General features: G+C 54.3%; 3 protein-coding genes across 8 annotated transcripts in view; 1 reads left to right on the forward strand and 2 right to left on the reverse strand.

The window, feature by feature from the left end:
* The window catches only part of EHMT2 (euchromatic histone lysine methyltransferase 2), an 18,720-nt gene extending 6,669 nt beyond the window's left edge, over nucleotides 1-12,051 (reverse strand). Inside the window, exons 1-18 of one of the 6 annotated variants that reach the window (XM_025381387.1) lie at nucleotides 11,986-12,051; nucleotides 11,273-11,339; nucleotides 10,956-11,174; nucleotides 10,614-10,867; nucleotides 6,862-6,946; nucleotides 6,730-6,770; nucleotides 6,447-6,599; nucleotides 3,539-3,673; nucleotides 3,299-3,413; nucleotides 3,038-3,139; nucleotides 2,670-2,818; nucleotides 2,434-2,577; nucleotides 2,112-2,347; nucleotides 1,850-2,032; nucleotides 1,648-1,730; nucleotides 1,067-1,173; nucleotides 847-969; nucleotides 655-756 (exon numbers count right to left, since the gene is read on the reverse strand). In XM_025381387.1, the coding sequence (XP_025237172.1) occupies nucleotides 655-756; nucleotides 847-969; nucleotides 1,067-1,173; nucleotides 1,648-1,730; nucleotides 1,850-2,032; nucleotides 2,112-2,347; nucleotides 2,434-2,577; nucleotides 2,670-2,818; nucleotides 3,038-3,139; nucleotides 3,299-3,413; nucleotides 3,539-3,673; nucleotides 6,447-6,599; nucleotides 6,730-6,770; nucleotides 6,862-6,946; nucleotides 10,614-10,867; nucleotides 10,956-11,174; nucleotides 11,273-11,339; nucleotides 11,986-12,027 (2,340 nt within the window). In that variant the 5' untranslated portion in view covers nucleotides 12,028-12,051. Of the gene's footprint in view, nucleotides 1-654; nucleotides 757-846; nucleotides 970-1,066; nucleotides 1,174-1,647; nucleotides 1,731-1,849; nucleotides 2,033-2,111; nucleotides 2,348-2,433; nucleotides 2,578-2,669; nucleotides 2,819-3,037; nucleotides 3,140-3,298; nucleotides 3,414-3,538; nucleotides 3,674-6,446; nucleotides 6,600-6,729; nucleotides 6,771-6,861; nucleotides 6,947-7,395; nucleotides 7,696-10,613; nucleotides 10,868-10,955; nucleotides 11,175-11,272; nucleotides 11,557-11,985 lie in introns of those variants that run through there. The other 5 variants (XM_025381386.1, XM_025381389.1, XM_025381388.1 and 2 more) reach the window with 5 other exon arrangements.
* An 83-nt stretch (nucleotides 12,052-12,134) lies between these two features.
* Nucleotides 12,135-17,375, forward strand: part of C2 (complement C2) — a 48,158-nt gene continuing 42,917 nt past the window's right edge. Inside the window, exon 1 of the mRNA XM_025381573.1 lies at nucleotides 12,135-12,292. The gene's annotated coding sequence lies outside the window, so the exon portion shown is untranslated. The remainder of the gene's footprint in view (nucleotides 12,293-17,375) is intronic.
* Nucleotides 13,977-16,345, reverse strand: ZBTB12 (zinc finger and BTB domain containing 12). Its single transcript, XM_025381576.1, has 2 exons — nucleotides 16,196-16,345; nucleotides 13,977-15,687 (listed from the first exon to the last, which is right to left on the reverse strand). The coding sequence occupies exon 2, from the start codon at nucleotides 15,665-15,667 to the stop codon at nucleotides 14,288-14,290; it is 1,380 nt and encodes a 459-aa protein (XP_025237361.1). The 5' UTR covers nucleotides 15,668-15,687; nucleotides 16,196-16,345; the 3' UTR covers nucleotides 13,977-14,287.

Raw genomic sequence — 17,375 nt, forward strand, 5'->3', positions numbered from 1 at the left:
GGGCGCCTGTAGTCCCAGCTACTCGGGAGGCTGAGGCAGGAGAATGGCGTGAACCCGGGAGGCGGAGCTTGCAGTGAGCTGAGATCCGGCCACTGCACTCCAGCCTGGGCAACAGACCGAGACTCCGTCTCAAAAAAAAAAAAAAAAAAAGAAAAAAAAAGTTTCCCATAAAGAAAGCAGAGTTTCTTAGAGAAATGGTGGATGCTGAGTCAGGGGCAGGAAATGTGCTGAAAGGTCAGGATGCTCTCAAAGGCCACTGGGCCACTGGGTCATGTCACGGCCACAGAGGCCTCTTGAAGGGGTTTCTCCTAGATAATGATGGAATAATTCAAAGACTGAGAAGAATCCCAATAAATGACGAAAACACCTCCAATGTATGACAACCTGAGAGTTAAAAAAGCCTCACTGGACACTTTCAGAGATGAAGGCAGGAACTGATTATTCTGAAACTTGATCAAGGGAAAGAAGCAAGAAAAAGAAAAGAATGAAGAGAAATACAAATGAGGAAGAAAGCAAGGGGGACAGACACAAGCGGCCTGAGGCAGAGTGAAAGGGCCAGAGGTCAGATGTAGAAAGGGGGCCCAAAGTCTGAGGCCGAGCCAAGGAACCCAGGCACCAGGGAGCCGGAGGGGCTGCGCTGGGTGGGCCACTGACCTGGGCGTTGACGTCCACCTGTCCTGTGCTCAGCAGCAGACTGACCATCTCCAAGTTCCCGATTTTGGCTGCGTGGTGGAGGCAGGTGGAGCCGTCCTCCTCCTGAGGGAGACATGGGCAAATGAGTCTCCGGCTGGCACCCCAAACCTGGTCCCTGACTCCGGGGCCACGCCCTGCTGCCTGCATGCACACCTTGCTATAGACACAGCCGCCACGCTGCACCATGTAACGGGCCACCTCCAGGTGGTTGTTCACCACAGCCTCCATCAGTGGCGTCCGCTGCTGTTTGTCCACTGCGTTTATGTTGGCTCCAGCCTGTGAGGGGGCAGGAGGGCTGGCACCAGGGAGGCATGGGGCAGGGGAGGGGCCTAAGGGCCTGGTGAATGAGGCATGGGGCCGGGCCCGTGCTGACCTGCAGCAGCACATGGCAGATCTCCACGGAGCCCTTCTGGGCGGCTGCATGCAGGGGCGTGCGCTTGCTCTGCTGGTCGCTCTGGAAGTTGGGGTCCAGGTTGTCCACTGCGGGGAGAGCCCGCCACACCGGGAGAGGGAGGGACAAGTGGTAAGCAAGCTAGGGGGCAGGTGGCACTTCTTTCAGGAAGGCTTCTCAGAGCCCCAAGTTGGGTCAGGGCCCCTCCTGGCATTCTCTGGGCTTGCCTCCACCACGGCATTTATCAGAATAAGGAGTCAAAGGCATCAGCTCTGCCTGAATTCAAACCCTGCCTTGCTTCTCAATACCGCTGTGCACTGTGCAAGGTCCCTAACCTCCCTGTGCAAGCCAAGGCTAACAAGTATAAGCACTCAGAACAGGACCCAGCACCTATGAGTCACCACCGTTCCCATCGTCACGGGTTATGTGTGTCTTTTCCCCACCACACTAAGTCCTTCAGGGCAAGGACTATATCCTTCATGACTACTCCTGGCCCTGTGCCCAGTGCCTGGTATATACATGGAACTTGGTCAAGGTCTGCTGAAGGAATAGGTGGCACTCACACAGCATCAGGATCACCTTCTGCAGCTCGCCCTGCTTCACGGACAGGTACAACTGCCGAGGGTGGAAACGGAGCTTCTTCCGCCTGCCAAGGGAGCACGGGAGTGGGGAGAGAAGGGGAGCTCCTCAGATTCCAGCATCAGCCTTGACACTGCTCCTCTGGCCTCAGCCCCAGTTGCTGTGCCTGAACAACTCCCCACTCACCTCTCTGACTCCTGGATGACCAGGGCCTTTTCCAGGGCCTCCCGGCCTGGCCCCAGTGGCAGCCCCACGGCTGAAAGGCAGCCCCCATTGGGCAGGGTCAGGGAGGGCCCTGAGCTGTCGATGGTGTCAGCCAGGGGATCGCAGGGTGGGCGCCGGGGCTCCCCATGCCCTCGCATCCGGGCGCTGTGGAAGAAGGAGCTCATGTCCAGGAACAATAGTGATGGGGCAGGGAACAGACAGTAGAGAAGGGGGAGGCCAGTACCTGGGCTGAGAAGTGTCTGCTCTCCCGGGGGCATCCTGGGACAGGGGTGGGGGTGCAGGAGCTGCAGCACCAGCCGGTGGGGTCACCCCATCACCCCGGGGGATGGTCACCTCTTGAGCTTCAGAAGCATCCTCCCCACAGTGGGGACAGAAGACCATCCCATTCAGCTGAGACACACAGGCCTTGTGGAAGCGGTGGGCCACACGGAAGTCAGGGTGGCATTCCAGGAAGGTGCCCTGGGAGCAGGGAAATGACATGGTCAGGTTGCCGGGGCCCCCTCTGCCATGGGGCATTCTACCTGTCTGCCCCACTGGTCACTCACCGCCGTGCAGAAGTAGCCGCAGCCCGGGCAGCAGTGGTGTTTGACCATGCGGGCGCGGTGGGTCTCACAGAGCACCATCAGGGCCACGCGGCTGGATGGCCTCATGGTCTCCCGCTTGAGGATGGCGGCATTGCAGCCTGACAGCTGTGCGCGGTGAGGATGGGTGAGAAGAAAGGGTGAGGCTGGGGCCCGGGACTGGACACCCTGGCACCTCTCCCACCAGCCCATGGCCCCACCTCTCCGTCCACACTCTCGGTGGCCATGCACTTGTGCCCCGCCCTCTCGCTGATACGGTCGATTTTGGGTGCCTCCATGCGGCAGCTGCACAGGGGCAACTCCTCAAACCCTCGCTCTGTCTCCAGCGAAGATGTGTCATTGGACACCCCTTGGACGGAGAAAAAGAGGAGCTGAGGGAGGCCCTGAACTTCACCCATTGGGACCCCTGGCGGGTCCTGTCACTCCCTCCCTACCTCACCCCCATGCCCCAGAACCCCTAAAGCCTGGCCATGGACACCCCGGCTCTGGCGTGGTTCCCCTCCTTCCCTTTCCCTCCTGCCCTGAGGTCGCCCCCTAGTGGCTCCCTGTCCCGGCAATTGGCAATTACCAGCGTGGTTGGGGGAGAGGGTCCCCTCGCTGGGCAGCTCCAGGGACCCCAGAGGGACCTCCATGTACTCACTGGGGCCTGAGGAGCCCACACCATTCACTCCTGACACAGAGACAGAGAGAGTGAGAGTGCGAGCTCACAGGTGCCTGGACGCGTGGGTACATGCAGGTGGACATGCGAGAGTGTGTGTGTGCGTGCACACACTCTGGGGGCTGGGCGGGGGCTGGAGGAGGGCACCCAAAAGCAGCAGAGCCTCCTTACCTCGTGGCTCCTTGGCCCGCGGAGGCTCCCGCTTGCGCCGTTTCCGAGATGGCTTCACCCATGGGCTGTCTTTTCGCCACTTCTTCTTGGCCTTGCGCCGGCCACTGGAACCACTCTGGGAAGGGGGAGGAGGAGGAGTTACGAACCCTCACCCCAAGGGGGCCCCCCAACACCTTCAGGACCAGACCACCAGCCCCACAGTCTCCCACTCCTCTGGAGATATCAGCCTCCGTCTCTTACCCTATCTGACTGATTCCCTGACTCCTCATCTTCCTCTTCTTCTTCCTCTTCCTCCTCCTCTTCCTCCTCTTCTTCTTCCTCCTCTTCTTCCTCCTCCTCTTCACTTAGTTGTTCAGTTAGAGCTTCAACTTCAGACTGGGAGAGAAGCAGAACAGGACATATCCAATCCCCAGGACTTAGACAATGAGATAGATAAAAAAACCACCACCACCATTGCCCCCCCGCCACTACCCACGGATGGCTGCTGGGGAAGATGAGTGTGGGTAGGAGAGGAGACAAAGGGCCACATAAAGAGAGGGTGCATGGACTATTACACAGTAGTGAAAAAGGTGCCACAGTTATAGACAGCAATGTACACCAATCTTGGTAATGTGACATTAAGTTAAAAAACAAAAAATAAGTACCAGAAGATAAACATAGTTTGATCCCCCTTTTATGATGTTCATAAACAGGCAAGACCACCAATGGTTGCTAAAAACACTAGACATGAAGCTCATGAGAAATTTTATATGAAAGGTTCAGGCTGCCATCACCTGAACCCACTGGTCAATCTTATCACTAAGAAAAATGACCAGATGAGATGTTCCATGCATCCTGATGTGATGTGGCCAGAAGCACTTGCACCCACTGTCAAGTCTTCTTGGCACCTGAAGTCGATTACGCCTCTAGATCTACCAGTTTACAAGAAATATGGGCAGAGAGGATGTGTCAATCTCCACCCAAACAGCCAACGTCATACAGAATGTGAAAAATTCTATACAACTGACCTGGTTTCTTTGACAAATAAATGGCAAGAAAAAAATGCCTTTCTTATTTATTTATTGAGTTTCGCTCTTGTTGCCCAGGCTGCAGTGCAATAGTGTGATCTCAGCTCACTGCAACCTCCACCTCTGGGTTCAAGCAATTCTCCTGCCTCAGCCTCCCAAGTAGCTGGGATTACAGGTGCCTGCGACCACACCCAGCTAATTTTTGTATTTTTATTAGGGATGGGTTTTCACCATGTTGGCCAGGCTGGTCTCAAACTCCTGACCTCAGGTGACTCACCTGCCTCCCAAAGTGCTGGGATTACAAGCGTGAGCCACCACGCCTGGGCAGAAAATTTTTTTTTAGAAGATGGGGAAACCAGGCAGGTGTGGTGGCTCATGCTTGTAATTCCAGTGCTTTGGGAGGCCGAGGTGGGCAGATCACAAGATCAGGAGTTTGAGACCAGCCTGGCCAACATAGTGAAATCCTGTCTCTACTAAAAATACGAAAAATGAGCTGGGTGTGGTGGCGGGTGCCTGTAATTCCAGCTACTTGGGAGACTGAGACAGGAGAATTGCTTGAACTCAGGAGGCGGAGCTTGCAGTGAGCCAAGATCGTGCCACTGTACTCCAGCCTGGGCCACAGTGTGACTCCATCTCAAAAAACAAAAACAAACAAACAAACAAACAAAAAGAAGATGGGGAAACCTAAATACCAAGAGAGACCTAAGACAAAATTTTTTTTTTTTTGAGATGGTATTTTGCTCTTGTTGCCCAGGCTAGAGTGCAATGGCACGATCTTGGCTCACTGCAACCTCCGCCTTCCAGGTTCAAGTGATTCTCCTGCCTCAGCCTCCTGAGTAGCTGGGATTACAGGCATGCACCACCACGCCCAGCTAATTTTGTATTTTTTTCAGTAGAGACGGGGTTTCTCCATGTTGGTCAGGCTGGTCTCGAACTCCTGACCTCATGTGATCCGCCCGCCTCGGCCTCCCAAAGTGCTGGGATTACAGGCGTGAGTCACCACGCCCGGCCGACCTAAGACAAATGTTAATCAAATCAAGGTGCGGGCCTCATTTGGATCTTGACAAAAACCCATTTATGAGAGCTGAGGAAATGTGAAGACTGACAGGATATTTGATGGTATTAAGAAATCAGTAATTTTTTTTAGGTGTGAAAACAGTAGTGTAGTGATGTTGAACGACAAAAAGAGGCCTTATATTTTTATATATATATATGGAAATACGTTTAGGTAAAATGATACGAGGTCTGGGACTTGCTTTAAAATAACCTAGTAGGTGTGTGTGTTGGGAGAAGTACAGATGGGTCAAGATGGGCTGTGTACTGATAATGGCTGGAGCTGTGTGATGGGTACACGGGGATTTCCTATTCTACTCTTTTGATAATGCTTGCAAGTTTTCATGATAAAACGTTAAATAAAAGGCAAAACTAGACAGACTAAACATTCTACTGTGTAGGCAAACATAAGATAAAACCAGACACAGAGCAACGAATAAGCAAATAAATGACAATGGAATGCTTTTGAATTTTATATAAACAGTATAATGTATGTTTAAAAAAAGTGCTCTCTGGTCATTTCCTTTTTTGTTTTCTTTTTTTAAACAGTACATGTTTGTTTAATGATCATTTCATTAGCTGATAAAAAAAAAATCGTAAATCCAATGTGCAGGGTGGTGGCCACCTTTGTGGATGAGTTGCAGTTGGGTGCGGTGGCTCACGCCTGTAATCCCAGCCCTTTGGGAGGCTGAGATGGGTGGATCAACTAAAGTCAGGAGTTAGAGACCAGCCTGGCCCACAAGGGGAAACCCCGTCTCTACTAAAAATACAAAAATTATCCGGGCATGGTGGTGGGCGCCTGTAATCCCAGTGACTTGGGAGGCTGAGGCAGGAGAATTGCTTTAACCCTGGAGGCAGAGGTTGCAGTGAGCCCAGATTGTGATATTGCACTCCAGCCTGGGAGACAGAGCAAGACTCTGTCTCCCCCTCCCAAAAAAAGGAGTTACAGACAGCATGGGGCAATGACTTAGTGGATGTTCAGAGGTAAAAAGGACAGAAAGGAGAAAAACAGGGAACAAGGAAGACTGGACAGTAAACCCCAGCCCTGGGGGAGCACTGGCGGGGAGGGCGGACCAGCTCTGCCTCACCTTGCTGTCGGAGTCCACGCGCTCATCCACAGAGTAGGAATCATAGTAGAGACTGAAGTCATCACCCACCACCGTCTCCCACTCCTCCAGGGACCCGGGGTCCCCTTTCGCCAGGGTCACTTCTGAACGCCGGGCAGAACCTAACTCCTCCGACTAGAAAAAGATCAGAAAAATTGAGGCCACTGACACCCTGCCCATTTCTATTGAGGATGGGATGCAGACCCACTTCTGAGCCTCCCTCAGAGCAGCCCCCCGGGGTAGAGGCTCTGCCTCTGCTGCTCACCAGGCCACCTCCTGAGTTCAGCTTCCTCCTTTTGGCCACATCTGGAAGAAGAGAGAGAATGGTGTGGGGTCTATCACTGAAACCTTCAGAACAGGCCACATCAAGCCACCGGGGGTGGGGTATAGGACTGACCTGAGGTCACCTTTCCCAGTGAGTGGACATCGTCACTCATGCGGAAATGCTGTACTTCAGGGGGCCGCTTCTCAGGGACCGGGGGCTGCGGGCCGAGAGGGAGCACACTGAGGGTCAGAGAGCCCCTACAGTTTTGCCTGGGTTAGCCTGGAGCCCCAGGCGGGGGTGGGGTAGTGAGCCACACCTCCAAATGCCATGTGAGGCTCCAGTAGCCACAAAGTGGCAACCATGGGTGCTATTTCCTCAGAGGAAGAGTGTCAAGCACACTAACACTCACTTATCTCTGCAACTATGCAGAGCAGGCCCTTTTCCATTTTACAGATGAGAAAACAAAGCTGAACAAAGTTAAAAGGCCTTTTATATGTGGCCATGTACACAGCAGGACCATTCACAACAGCTGAGTGCGAAGTAACGCAAGTGCCACTGACAGATGAATGGATAAGCAAAATGTGGCATTTATACGCAATGGAATGACATTCAGCCATTAAAAGGAAAGATATACTTTTTTTAAGAGATAAGGTCTCATTATGTTACCCAGGCTGGAGTGCAGTGGCATGACCATGGCTCACTTCGGCCTCAAACTGGGCTCAAGCCATCCTCCTGCCTCTGCTTCCCGCGGAAGCTGGGATTACAGGCACATGTTACAATGCCCAACTAATGTTTTCTTAATTTTTTTTTGGTAGAAAAGAGGTCTTGCCATTTTGCCCAGGCTGGTCTTGAACTCCTGGTGTCAAGCGATCCTCCCCAGAAAGTACAGGATTACAGGTGTGAGTCACTGGGCCTGGCCTTTGAAAAATTCTTTCAAACTGCTTTTAGAGATGGGGTCTTGGTACGCTGCCCAGGTGAAAGGAAATTCTGACATGCTACAACATAGATGAACCTTAAGGACATTATGCTAAGTGAAATAAGCCAGTCACAAAAGGATAAATACTGTATGATTATACTTAGATGAGGTACTTAGTCAAATTTATAGAAAAAGAAAGGACAATGGTCCTTGCCAAGGGCTAGGGGGTGGAGGGAATGGAGAACTACTTTTTAATGGATACAGAGTTTCAGTTTTACAAGATGAGTTATGGTGACTGATGATTGCACATGATGGAAGTATTTAATACCATTAAATTATACACTTAAAAATGTTTTTTATTTTATTTTTTAATTTTTAGATGGAGTCTTACTCTGTCGCCTATGCTGGAGTGCAGTGGCGCGATCTCAGTTCACTGCAGCCTCCACCTCCCAGGTTTAAGCATTTCTCTCACCTCTGCCTCCCGAGTAGCTGGAACTACAGGAACACGCCACCACGCCCTGCTAATTTTTGTATTTTTTTTTAGACGGAGTTTTGCTCTTGTTGTCCAGGCTGGAGTGCAATGGCAGGATCTCGGCTAACTACAACCTCCGCCTCCTGGGTTCAACCGATTCTCCTGCCTCAGCCTCCCAAGTAGCGGGGGGTTAAAGTCATGTACCACCATGCTCGGCTCATTTTGGTTTTTTTTTTTTTTTTTTTTTTTTTTGAGACGGAGTCTCGCTCTGTCGCCCAGGCTGGAGTGCAGTGGCCGGATCTCAGCTCACTGCAAGCTCCGCCTCCCGGGTTCACACCATTCTCCTGCCTCAGCCTCCCGAGTAGCTGGGACTACAGGCACCTGCCACCTCGCCTGGCTAGTTTTTTTTAATATTTTTTAGTAGAGACGGGGTTTCACCATGTTAGCCAGGATGGTCTTGATCTCCTGACCTCATGATCCGCCCGTCTCGGCCTCCCAAAGTGCTAGGATTACAGGCGTGAGCCACCCCGCCTGGCCATAATTTTGTATTTTTAATAGAGATGGGGTTTCACCATGTTTATCAGGCTGGTCTCAAACTCCTGCCCTCAGGTGATAGACCTGCCTCGGCCTCCCAAAGTGCTGGAATTACAGGCGTGAGCCACCCTGCCTGGCCTAATTTTTGTATTTTTAGTAGAGACAGGGCTTCACTATGTTGGCCAGGCTGGTATCAAACTTCTGACTTCAGGTAATCCTCCCACCTCGGCCTCCAAAGTGCTGGGATTACAGGCGTGAGCCACTGCGCGCGGCCTAAAAATGTTTTTTAGATGGTAAATTTTATGTGACACTAGTCCCCTCTTATCCAGTTTATCAGCAGTGATGGTGGCATATTGTTAGAATTGTGCTATTTTATTTTGAGTCTCGCTCTGTTGCCCAGGTTGAACTGCAGTGGCGCGATCTCGGCTCACTGCAAGTGATTCTCCTGCTTCAGCCTCTCGAGTAGCTGGGATTACAGGCGCCCGCCACCATGCCTGGCCAATTTATTATTATCATTATTATTTTAGAGACAGGGTTTGGCCATGTTGACCAGGCTGGTCTCGAACTCCTGACCTCAAGTGATTGCTGGCCTTGGCCGCTGAAAGTGTTGAGATTATAGGCAAGTCACACCCAGCCTATTGTTATAATCATGCTATTATGTTATTATTGTTGTTAATCTCTCACTGTACCTAATTTATAAATTCAATTTTTCTTTTCTTCCCTATTTTTTACAAAATGAACTGCAACTATAAAAATTAATGTTTATCGTACTGAGAAAGGAAAAGTAGCTCATAGCAATCTCAGGCTCAGAGAGAAGTAAGTATGGAACGTTGGGGCCCATGCCTGGAGGCAACTGCTTAAAGGCATTTTGTACCTGACTAGGGTGCTGCTTTACCCATTATCTTCATGTGCATAGTATCTGTGAGACAAAGAACAATGTATAGCAGATCAATAGCTTGTTATTCTAATGTAAACTTCTGGTAAACAATTTAGGAACTGCCTCTTCTTTTCCTTTATGTTTTATTTTTTCAAGATTTTAAAAAATTTTTATCTTTTTTTTTTTTTTCTTTTTGTGGCTCCTTCCAGAGCAGGGCTAACTCCTAGGCAGTGTGCCCAGAGTCAGCCTGTTTTTTTTCAATATCTTCATGTCATCCAATCTTCTTTTCCTTTAAAAACCTACTTGTGGGCTGGTTGTGGTGGCTTGCACCTGTAATCCCAGCACTTTGCGAGGCCAAAGCAGGAAGACTGCTGAAGCCCAGCAGTTTGAGACCAGCCCAGGCAACATACTGAAACTGTCTTCAAAACCAAAACACAACAAATAAACAAACAAACAAACAAACAAAAAACCCTATTTGTAACCGCTGCTAATCAGAGTGTATTTTCAGGGCAACTTGAATCTTTGCTCCTGAAGGCTGTCCTCAAAACCTGCCCAAATATATTCTACTTAATGTTAAGTTTGCCTCAGTTTTTTTCTTTAGGTCAACAATTGGTATGACCCAGTAACCCTAGAACTTGGTCATAAAGCTTCTGGGCCTCTGGGGCCCTTGCCACTTCCCTCCTCTATTATTTCTGTGGCCCTCATCTCCTTTCCCACTGGGATTCCCATGAAAAACTTTACAAATAGAGCAGTGACAGTTGAGTTCCCCAAGGGCTTGCTTTGAGGTAGAAAGGAAGAGTGGTTTGAAATTCCCTTACCTTGTCATTATCATAAGAGTAATTAAGACATTAACTATATAATTGACTCTTTAACATCAAACTCTCACCACCCAAGAATGTAAACTGCAGAAAGAGAAGAACCTGTCTGTTGGTTCACAGATTAAGCACAGCCTAATATTTGATACACAGTAGCCCCTCGTTTAAACATGTGAATGAGTAAATGGAGTAGAAGCCTTAAATGAAACTGTAAAAGAGCTCTCACCAAAGGTTTATGGTTGATTATCCCATCTCTCCCATCCCACTCACCTGTCCATTTCCTGGTTTGGACATGGTTTTGCGGGCTCGGTGGACCTTGGGCTGTCCCTCAGGGCTAGTGGTGGCTGGAGGGGGTTCAGGCCCTGCTGCTGCAGCTCCCTGGGCTCCCGGCATACTCAGCAGCCTCATAGCCAAACTCTGGACAGATGGAGGTGATTTTCCCGCCCCTGTCATTGACATCTTGGCCCGGCTAGGACACGAACCCCCCTTGCTGGGGGAAGAGGGGAATGACTTTGTGGCATGGCCTAAAAAACAGGCAAGCAGAAGGCAAGATAAGAAGGAAGGTAGAGTCAGAAATTTCCCACCCACCCCCCAGGCTACCCAGCCTCTCACCCAGCAGGATCCGGCCCCCATGGAGGTCCCCATCTCCCTCAAGATTCTCAGATTCATCCCCAATGAGTGGTGTAGCCCCTACAGGGGTGTCAGACCCCTCATCGCCAACAGTGACAGTGACAGAGGCTGGAGATGAGGGGCCAGCAGGCTCCAGGGAGTCGGGGGTGGCCTTGGGCAGGGTCTCTTCACTACGAGGGGTGTCCCCCAAAGAGCCATGAACTGTAGAGGAAGAGAAAAAGTTCAGAGCTAAGGGCTCCGGAGATCCTGTGTCTAGGGAAGGTGACGGTCCAACTGGGGCCCGTTTTAGCTGCACTCACCTCTCTCGGTGGCTCCTCTGGTTTCCTTCTCCAGCAGCAGCGCCCCCATCTCAGCGGGGGCCTCCCCCTGGGAGGGGAGACAAGGGACAGGAGGGCTGGTCAGCCCAGTAGAGAGCTGGGGGGTCCAGGATGCCTGGGCCCTGGGAAGAGAGAGTAGGCTCCGGGGCCTACCTCTTCCTCTATGGGGCCCCCCCCTTCCGCGGCCTCGGCTGCCCGGAGGGGCCGCACGACCCCTCCCCCGGGCCCGCATCAACCCCCTCCCTCTCGGTAGACCCCGCATCTCTGGGGCCGAGAGAAGAGGAGGGGGAGGGGGCGGGGCCTCCGTGCCCCGGCCCCGCCCCCTCCTCCCGGCTGCACGCGCCGCTCCCCCTTTGTCCCCCAGGCCGCGGGGACCCCGGGCACCAACCCCTCCAGCACCCGCTGCCCCCCAGCCCGGTGGACGGCCCCTCGTGCCCCTCACGCGTGCTCCTGGGGCCCCGGCGCCCGCCGCCCACTCAGGGGCAGCCGGCGGCTGCACGCGCGCCTCCGTGCCCACTCCCCCCACCTCCCACCCCCTGGTCCCCTCATCCGCCCCCGGTGCTGGCCCCCCGGATTGCTGGAAGTCCCGCCCGGGCCCCCCGGCCCCGTTGCACCCCCGGAGCATTGCACGGGCGCGCGCTTCCCCCGGGCGCGCGCGCGGGCATGCACCCGCCTCTCCCCCTCCCCTTCCGCACCTCGGCGGCCGCCGCCGCTGCAGCTCCCGCCGCCGCCGCCATCGCCGCTTGCGCGGGGGGCCGAGCCGGCGCGCGGCCGCCCCGGGTCACGTGGGCGAGGGAGGGAGGGCGAGGAGGAGCCTTAAAGGAGCCGCTACACGCTTTCTGGCCATTTTCCCCTGACAGCGGCTTCGGAGATGGCTGTGACTGTCCTAAGCTGGGAGCTGCAAGGGAGAATTCCTGTCATTCCTGGCCTCAGCTCTGCAGGGACCGAGGGCGAGGCACGCCTGGGCCTAGGTGTGGCGTCTCTGTACCCATCTGGTTTTAGGTAACAAGCGGAGCTTCTGAACCTCCCGGCTCTCGGCAGCGGCTGTATTTCCTCTGGCCTGCTTGGGCTTTTCCCGCCTCTGGTTGCTTTTCTGCCTTTCTAGTTTTTGGGTTACCAGATAGAAGGCTCGGCCTCAGTTTTGGCCTCGCCTTTCTAACGAGCAAGAAGAGGGTGATAGGGACGCGGAGGACACCTTTGTTCTTGGCTGCTTCTAGCATATTGCTTCATGTTCCCTGGAGCAGCGTGCCCTTTTGAAAACCTGTGGCAAAATGTCTCTTCTGTTTATATCAGGCGTGTTACACCTCCACACGCATTAGGGATCCAGGTAAGCCCAGCGGCCCGAACGTCATTACTGACTGGTGACACTGCAGTAAGTAAACCTTTTTTGCCGAACACTTCATAAGCACAGTCAGGTACTCCGTGGGTCATAGCCCAGCGGACACTTTAAGTATAAATGATGTACACCAAGATAGACAACCTCGATAGCTGTATTTAGGGTACCATCCTTTTAGGTATTACGTTTTGGTCGAGTTAGAAAATATCTGTATGATTTCACACGCAGTATTTGACACAGGCAGGTGGGGCACCTGAGGCCAATTCAAGGCCTTCTGGGAACTGTAGTTCTCTTTGGTTAACTATTCCAGAGCTTTCTGGGAATTGTAGTTTTCCCTGCACCTTAATCCAAACTTAGCTTTTTTTTTTTTTTTTTTTTTTTTTTTAGCTTTCCTGAAGACATGAACCATTTACCCCAGACAAAATATGACCAACACAGATTCCTGCTTACAATTTCCGTGGGCAGGTTGGCCACCTGTAGCTCATCCCTAGCACTGATCTAAGTCCCTCAAATAGAGTTCATGTGCATCCCCACGACTGCCATCACTTGTACCGTGAAGTACCTGGCTAAGTGTTGAGATTGCAGAACTGATGGAAGGCTGGGGGCGGGGACTTGGGGGAGTCCCTGACCAGAGGAGCTCACTTGTCACACTCCTCTCCTATGTTTAGGGCTGGGCTCCTTCAGGCAAGGGACATGCATGAGTTGTGACCTCCAGGTATTAATGCAGCATCACAGGGAGAGGCTGTCTAGGGCAGGATAGTCATGTACAGGCAGTTGCCAGAGTGTAAAGAAAAAAAAAGTTTTTTGGTTTTTTTTTTTGTTTTTTTATTTTGTGGAAAACAAAAGCAGAAAAACTAAAACCCCAAACTCCAGAAAAAATCCTAAAAAATATGTTTTTTCTTAAAAAATACTGTATGTCTCTACTCCTCTCCCTCCCTCCCAAGAGCCCTTCTTGTGTTCTTTCTTTTCTAAGTGCCCTACCCCCCACCCCCATGACTATCCATTGTTCTTGCTATTGTACCCCCACTTCCCAATATCTACCCAGGATGCGCACCCCATGTTCTCTTACCTGGCGTCTTACTTTGTTCTCCCTCAAATTTCAGCAAGCCTCATACTCGCAGTCCCATTTCCCCAGCATGCAAGAACTGTCTCCCCCTTCCTTTTCTGGGACTCAATTATCTTTTCCCCTTACCACTCCCTCACCCCAGGTCTATTCTAAGCAGGAGCATGTCCTCCTGCCAAATTCCCTCCCTGTACCCACCCACCCACCCACCCTTCTTATCTGGAGAAATGTCAGAACCTTTCCCTGGGCAGCCTTAGCCAGGAATAAAACATTTTTGTCTTCCCTTGTTATATAGGACCCTTTTCCCTCCCTCCACATACACATGCACCTCTAAGAGAAGGAAATCTTTCTCTGGGACCCCGTATTTCCCTGGCCTACTCCAAGAACCCTGTCCCCAGCTCCAGCTTCTTGCACTCTGAAGAGCAACAGTCTTCTCTCCAAGGAATCATCTTCCCTCTTTCAGGATGTGTGCATCTGCTCAGCCTCCTACTCTTACCTTTCTGCCCCAGACCCCCCACCCCCCAATTCTCCTGGGCCAAAGAGCCCTTTTCCCACCCAGCCCAGGGACCCCAGCCTCCTGGCCTCCACGCCTGCGCGGCTAGCGGATGAGGACGTTGATCTCGGCCACACTGGCCTCCAGCACGTTCTCGGCGGTGGTCTTGCCGTGTTGCTCCTTGAGGTGCCGCCTAATGGCAGGCTTGTGGGCGAAGCGCACGTCGCAGTAGGAGCAGCGGTAGGGCCGCGCTCCCGAGTGCAGGTTGAGGTGGTCGTGCAGGGTGGACTTCTGTGTGAAGCACTTGCCGCAGATGCCGCACGAGTGTGACTTGACACCACGATGCACGTTCATGTGGCGGTTGAGGTTGCTGCTGTGGTTGAACTGCTTGCCACAGCGAGGGCACATGAAGATGAAGTGCTGCGCCCGCATGTGGAAGACCAGCTTCTCCACGCCCTGGAACACTTCCGGGCACTTGGTGCATTTGATGTTCTTTAAGGGGTTTCCACCCGAGAATCCCCCAGGCAGGGGTCCCCGGCTGCCCCCCGCCCCCAGGCTGCCCCCCGCCCCCCGGGCAGCCATGGCCACCGCTGCTGCTTCCACCAGGCCCGAGGTGGCCCCCACGCTGGCCCGGCCTCCAGGAATCAACAGCAGGCCCTCCCCTTCTGCGTCCTCGGACAGGCTATAGCAGGCCTTCACCACACCCTGTGGTGGGGCTACAGTGCTGGGGGGCACGCTGCTCTGGGCCAGCTCCCCAAGGTGGCCACCCACAGAGCCTCCAATGCCCAGACCCCCTCCCAGGCCTCCAGGGGGTTTGAGCCGGTGTGCCACCTCCAGGGCCGACTCCACCTTGACGATGCAGATGTCAGACACGTCCTCATCCTCATCCTCATCCTCTTCCTCCGCTTTCAGCTCCAAGTCCTCATCCAGTGGGAACTCCAGCTTCACTGGCCGCAGGAGTGGAGGGGGTAGAGGAGGTGGGGGTGGGGGCTTCGGGGCTGGCTTTGGGGTCCTGGCTGGAGGGAGGAGGGACTTGGTGGCGCTTACGCTGCTCACAAGGCTAGCCTCACTGACCCCATCATCTTTGAGGCCTATTTTGGGCTCAATGAACTGGCTGAGAGCATTCCGGCATTTCTCCACCACGTGCTCCATCTGCAGGTAGGAGGCGGCTGTCAGGTAGTTGACGATGTCCCTAACAGCGAATTCCAGGGCGCCCGTGTAGCAGGAGAGGAGCAGGTCGGCCACGATGCGTGCACTGTGCATCAGGGAGACCTGCAGCTCTGAGCTGGGGTTCAGCAGGAACTGGTCCCGCAGGAACGGTGAGCAGGCGGCCAAGATGACCTTGTGGCCTCGAAACTTGAGGCTGTCAGCCACAATGGTCACGTCGCAGAACCGCTCCTCTGCTCGGAGCTGGTTCATGTTCCGTAGCGTAGCGGCCTCGTGGCCAGGCAGCTGGAAGCGCAGGACTTCCACCCCAGAGGCCATTGTGGCGGGGGTGGGCAACCCTGGTTGGGAAGGAAACCGGTCAGAGACAAAGGTCTCTGGCTCTCCGAAGCCAAGGCTCCAGGACCCTCGCCCCCATTCTTGCCCAGCCCCCCGGCATCCGATCTCCCGGTCTTCAGATCTCTTCCTCAGTTTCCCCAACCCTGGGGAGGCGCTGTCCCTCTGAGAGGAGGGAGGCGTGGTTCTCGGGGGCGGGGCAGCTGCGTCCACACCCCCCAGCCCAGCAGCCCGCTAGGATGGGGCGAGCCCGTGCGCCCACAGTGGAAGGACGGAGAAAAGGGGGGGCAGAGGCCTGGGGCTCTGGACGCCGAGGTGGCCCCGGTTGCAGACTCTTCTCACCCCGCCCCCTTTACCGGCTGCCTCATTCCTCCGCCCCCCCTTACACGTTTGCACGCGCTTTTCACGTCCTCCCCCCGCCGCCTGCACGCACCGTGCACGCCCTGCCCCCACGCTCAGAGCTCCGTGGCACGCCCCCCCAGCCCCACGACCCTGGGTGCACGCTCCTCTCACCTGGCCCGGTTCCGCGCGCTGTTTTTTTAATCCCCTATTTTCCCCACCCCCCCGGGGCCTGCAGCGCCCCCCACACACGGGCAGGGCCTGGGCAGCGCGCAGGCGCGGGGGTGCACGGGGCGCGCGCGCGGGGCCGGCTCCGCGTGGGCGTAAGGGGGGAGGGGCGGGGGCGGCTCGTGCCGTGTGTTCCAGGCCCCGCGCGCGCGGCGGCGGCGTCGGCTAGGACTCGGGGAGGAGGAAGAGGGGAGGGAATTAAAGGAGCAGGATCCCCCCTTCCCGACCCCCCTTTCTTCACCAGCACCCCCACGCGGTTAAAGGGCCGGACGGCCTTGCCTCCTCTTTGGCCGGGATTATTTGTCCGCCAGAGCGGAAATACGTTCCACACCCCCCTCTTTCTCGCTCCCCCTCCTCTGTGCCTCCAGGCCCCGCGGCCAGTCTGCGCGTGCGTGCCAAGTGCCGCGCGGAGGCCCGCTCACTCGGGCCCGCCCCCCAATCCCGGCTGCCCATGGCGCTACCCGCTCCGCGTCCCCGCGCGCCCCGCCTGCGCCGCATCCCGCAGCGCGCGCGCGCACCCGTTCTCTAGGCTGCCGGCGCTGTCACCTGCTCCCAGGGGTGGTGCCTCTCCGGTCCAGCTGTGCAGAGCGCTGCCCTGGGTGCATCAGCGGCACCTCTCAGGGGCCCAACCGACCTGTGGCTAACAGAGCTGTTGGTAGGTATTGCCCACGCCTGCCTCCGCTGCTGAGTGTGTTCACAGTGGCTCCAGCCACATTTCCAGGCTTTTCAACTCTTGTAAAGCTAGTAACCGCCTCAGCCCTTCAGGCCTGAAATATGATTTCACTTGCCACAAGACAAGACGATCCAGTGCCCTCAACTCTCCTCCACTCCATGTCAGTCCTGTAAAATCACACCCGCACTCCCCTCCATTCTCAGGATTAATCCTAACTTCTTGCCAAGACAGTCGCTCTCCACTTGTGCCCCTCCACTTGTGCTATCTGTGACCTTGCCCATTTCACCTTTAGTATATAATTAACCTTAGGACTAATTTTAATGATGTGATTTATGTTAGTATGATTCTACTCTAATCTTCCATTGCACCGTCCCCCTTATTCCTCACCTCTCCTCCAGACTGACAATGTCCAGCTCTAAACAAAACTTCCCTTCAACACTGCGCCCGGGCCTT

This window comes from Theropithecus gelada, chromosome 4, assembly GCF_003255815.1.
Source record: "Theropithecus gelada isolate Dixy chromosome 4, Tgel_1.0, whole genome shotgun sequence".
Taxonomy (NCBI): domain Eukaryota; kingdom Metazoa; phylum Chordata; class Mammalia; order Primates; family Cercopithecidae; genus Theropithecus; species Theropithecus gelada.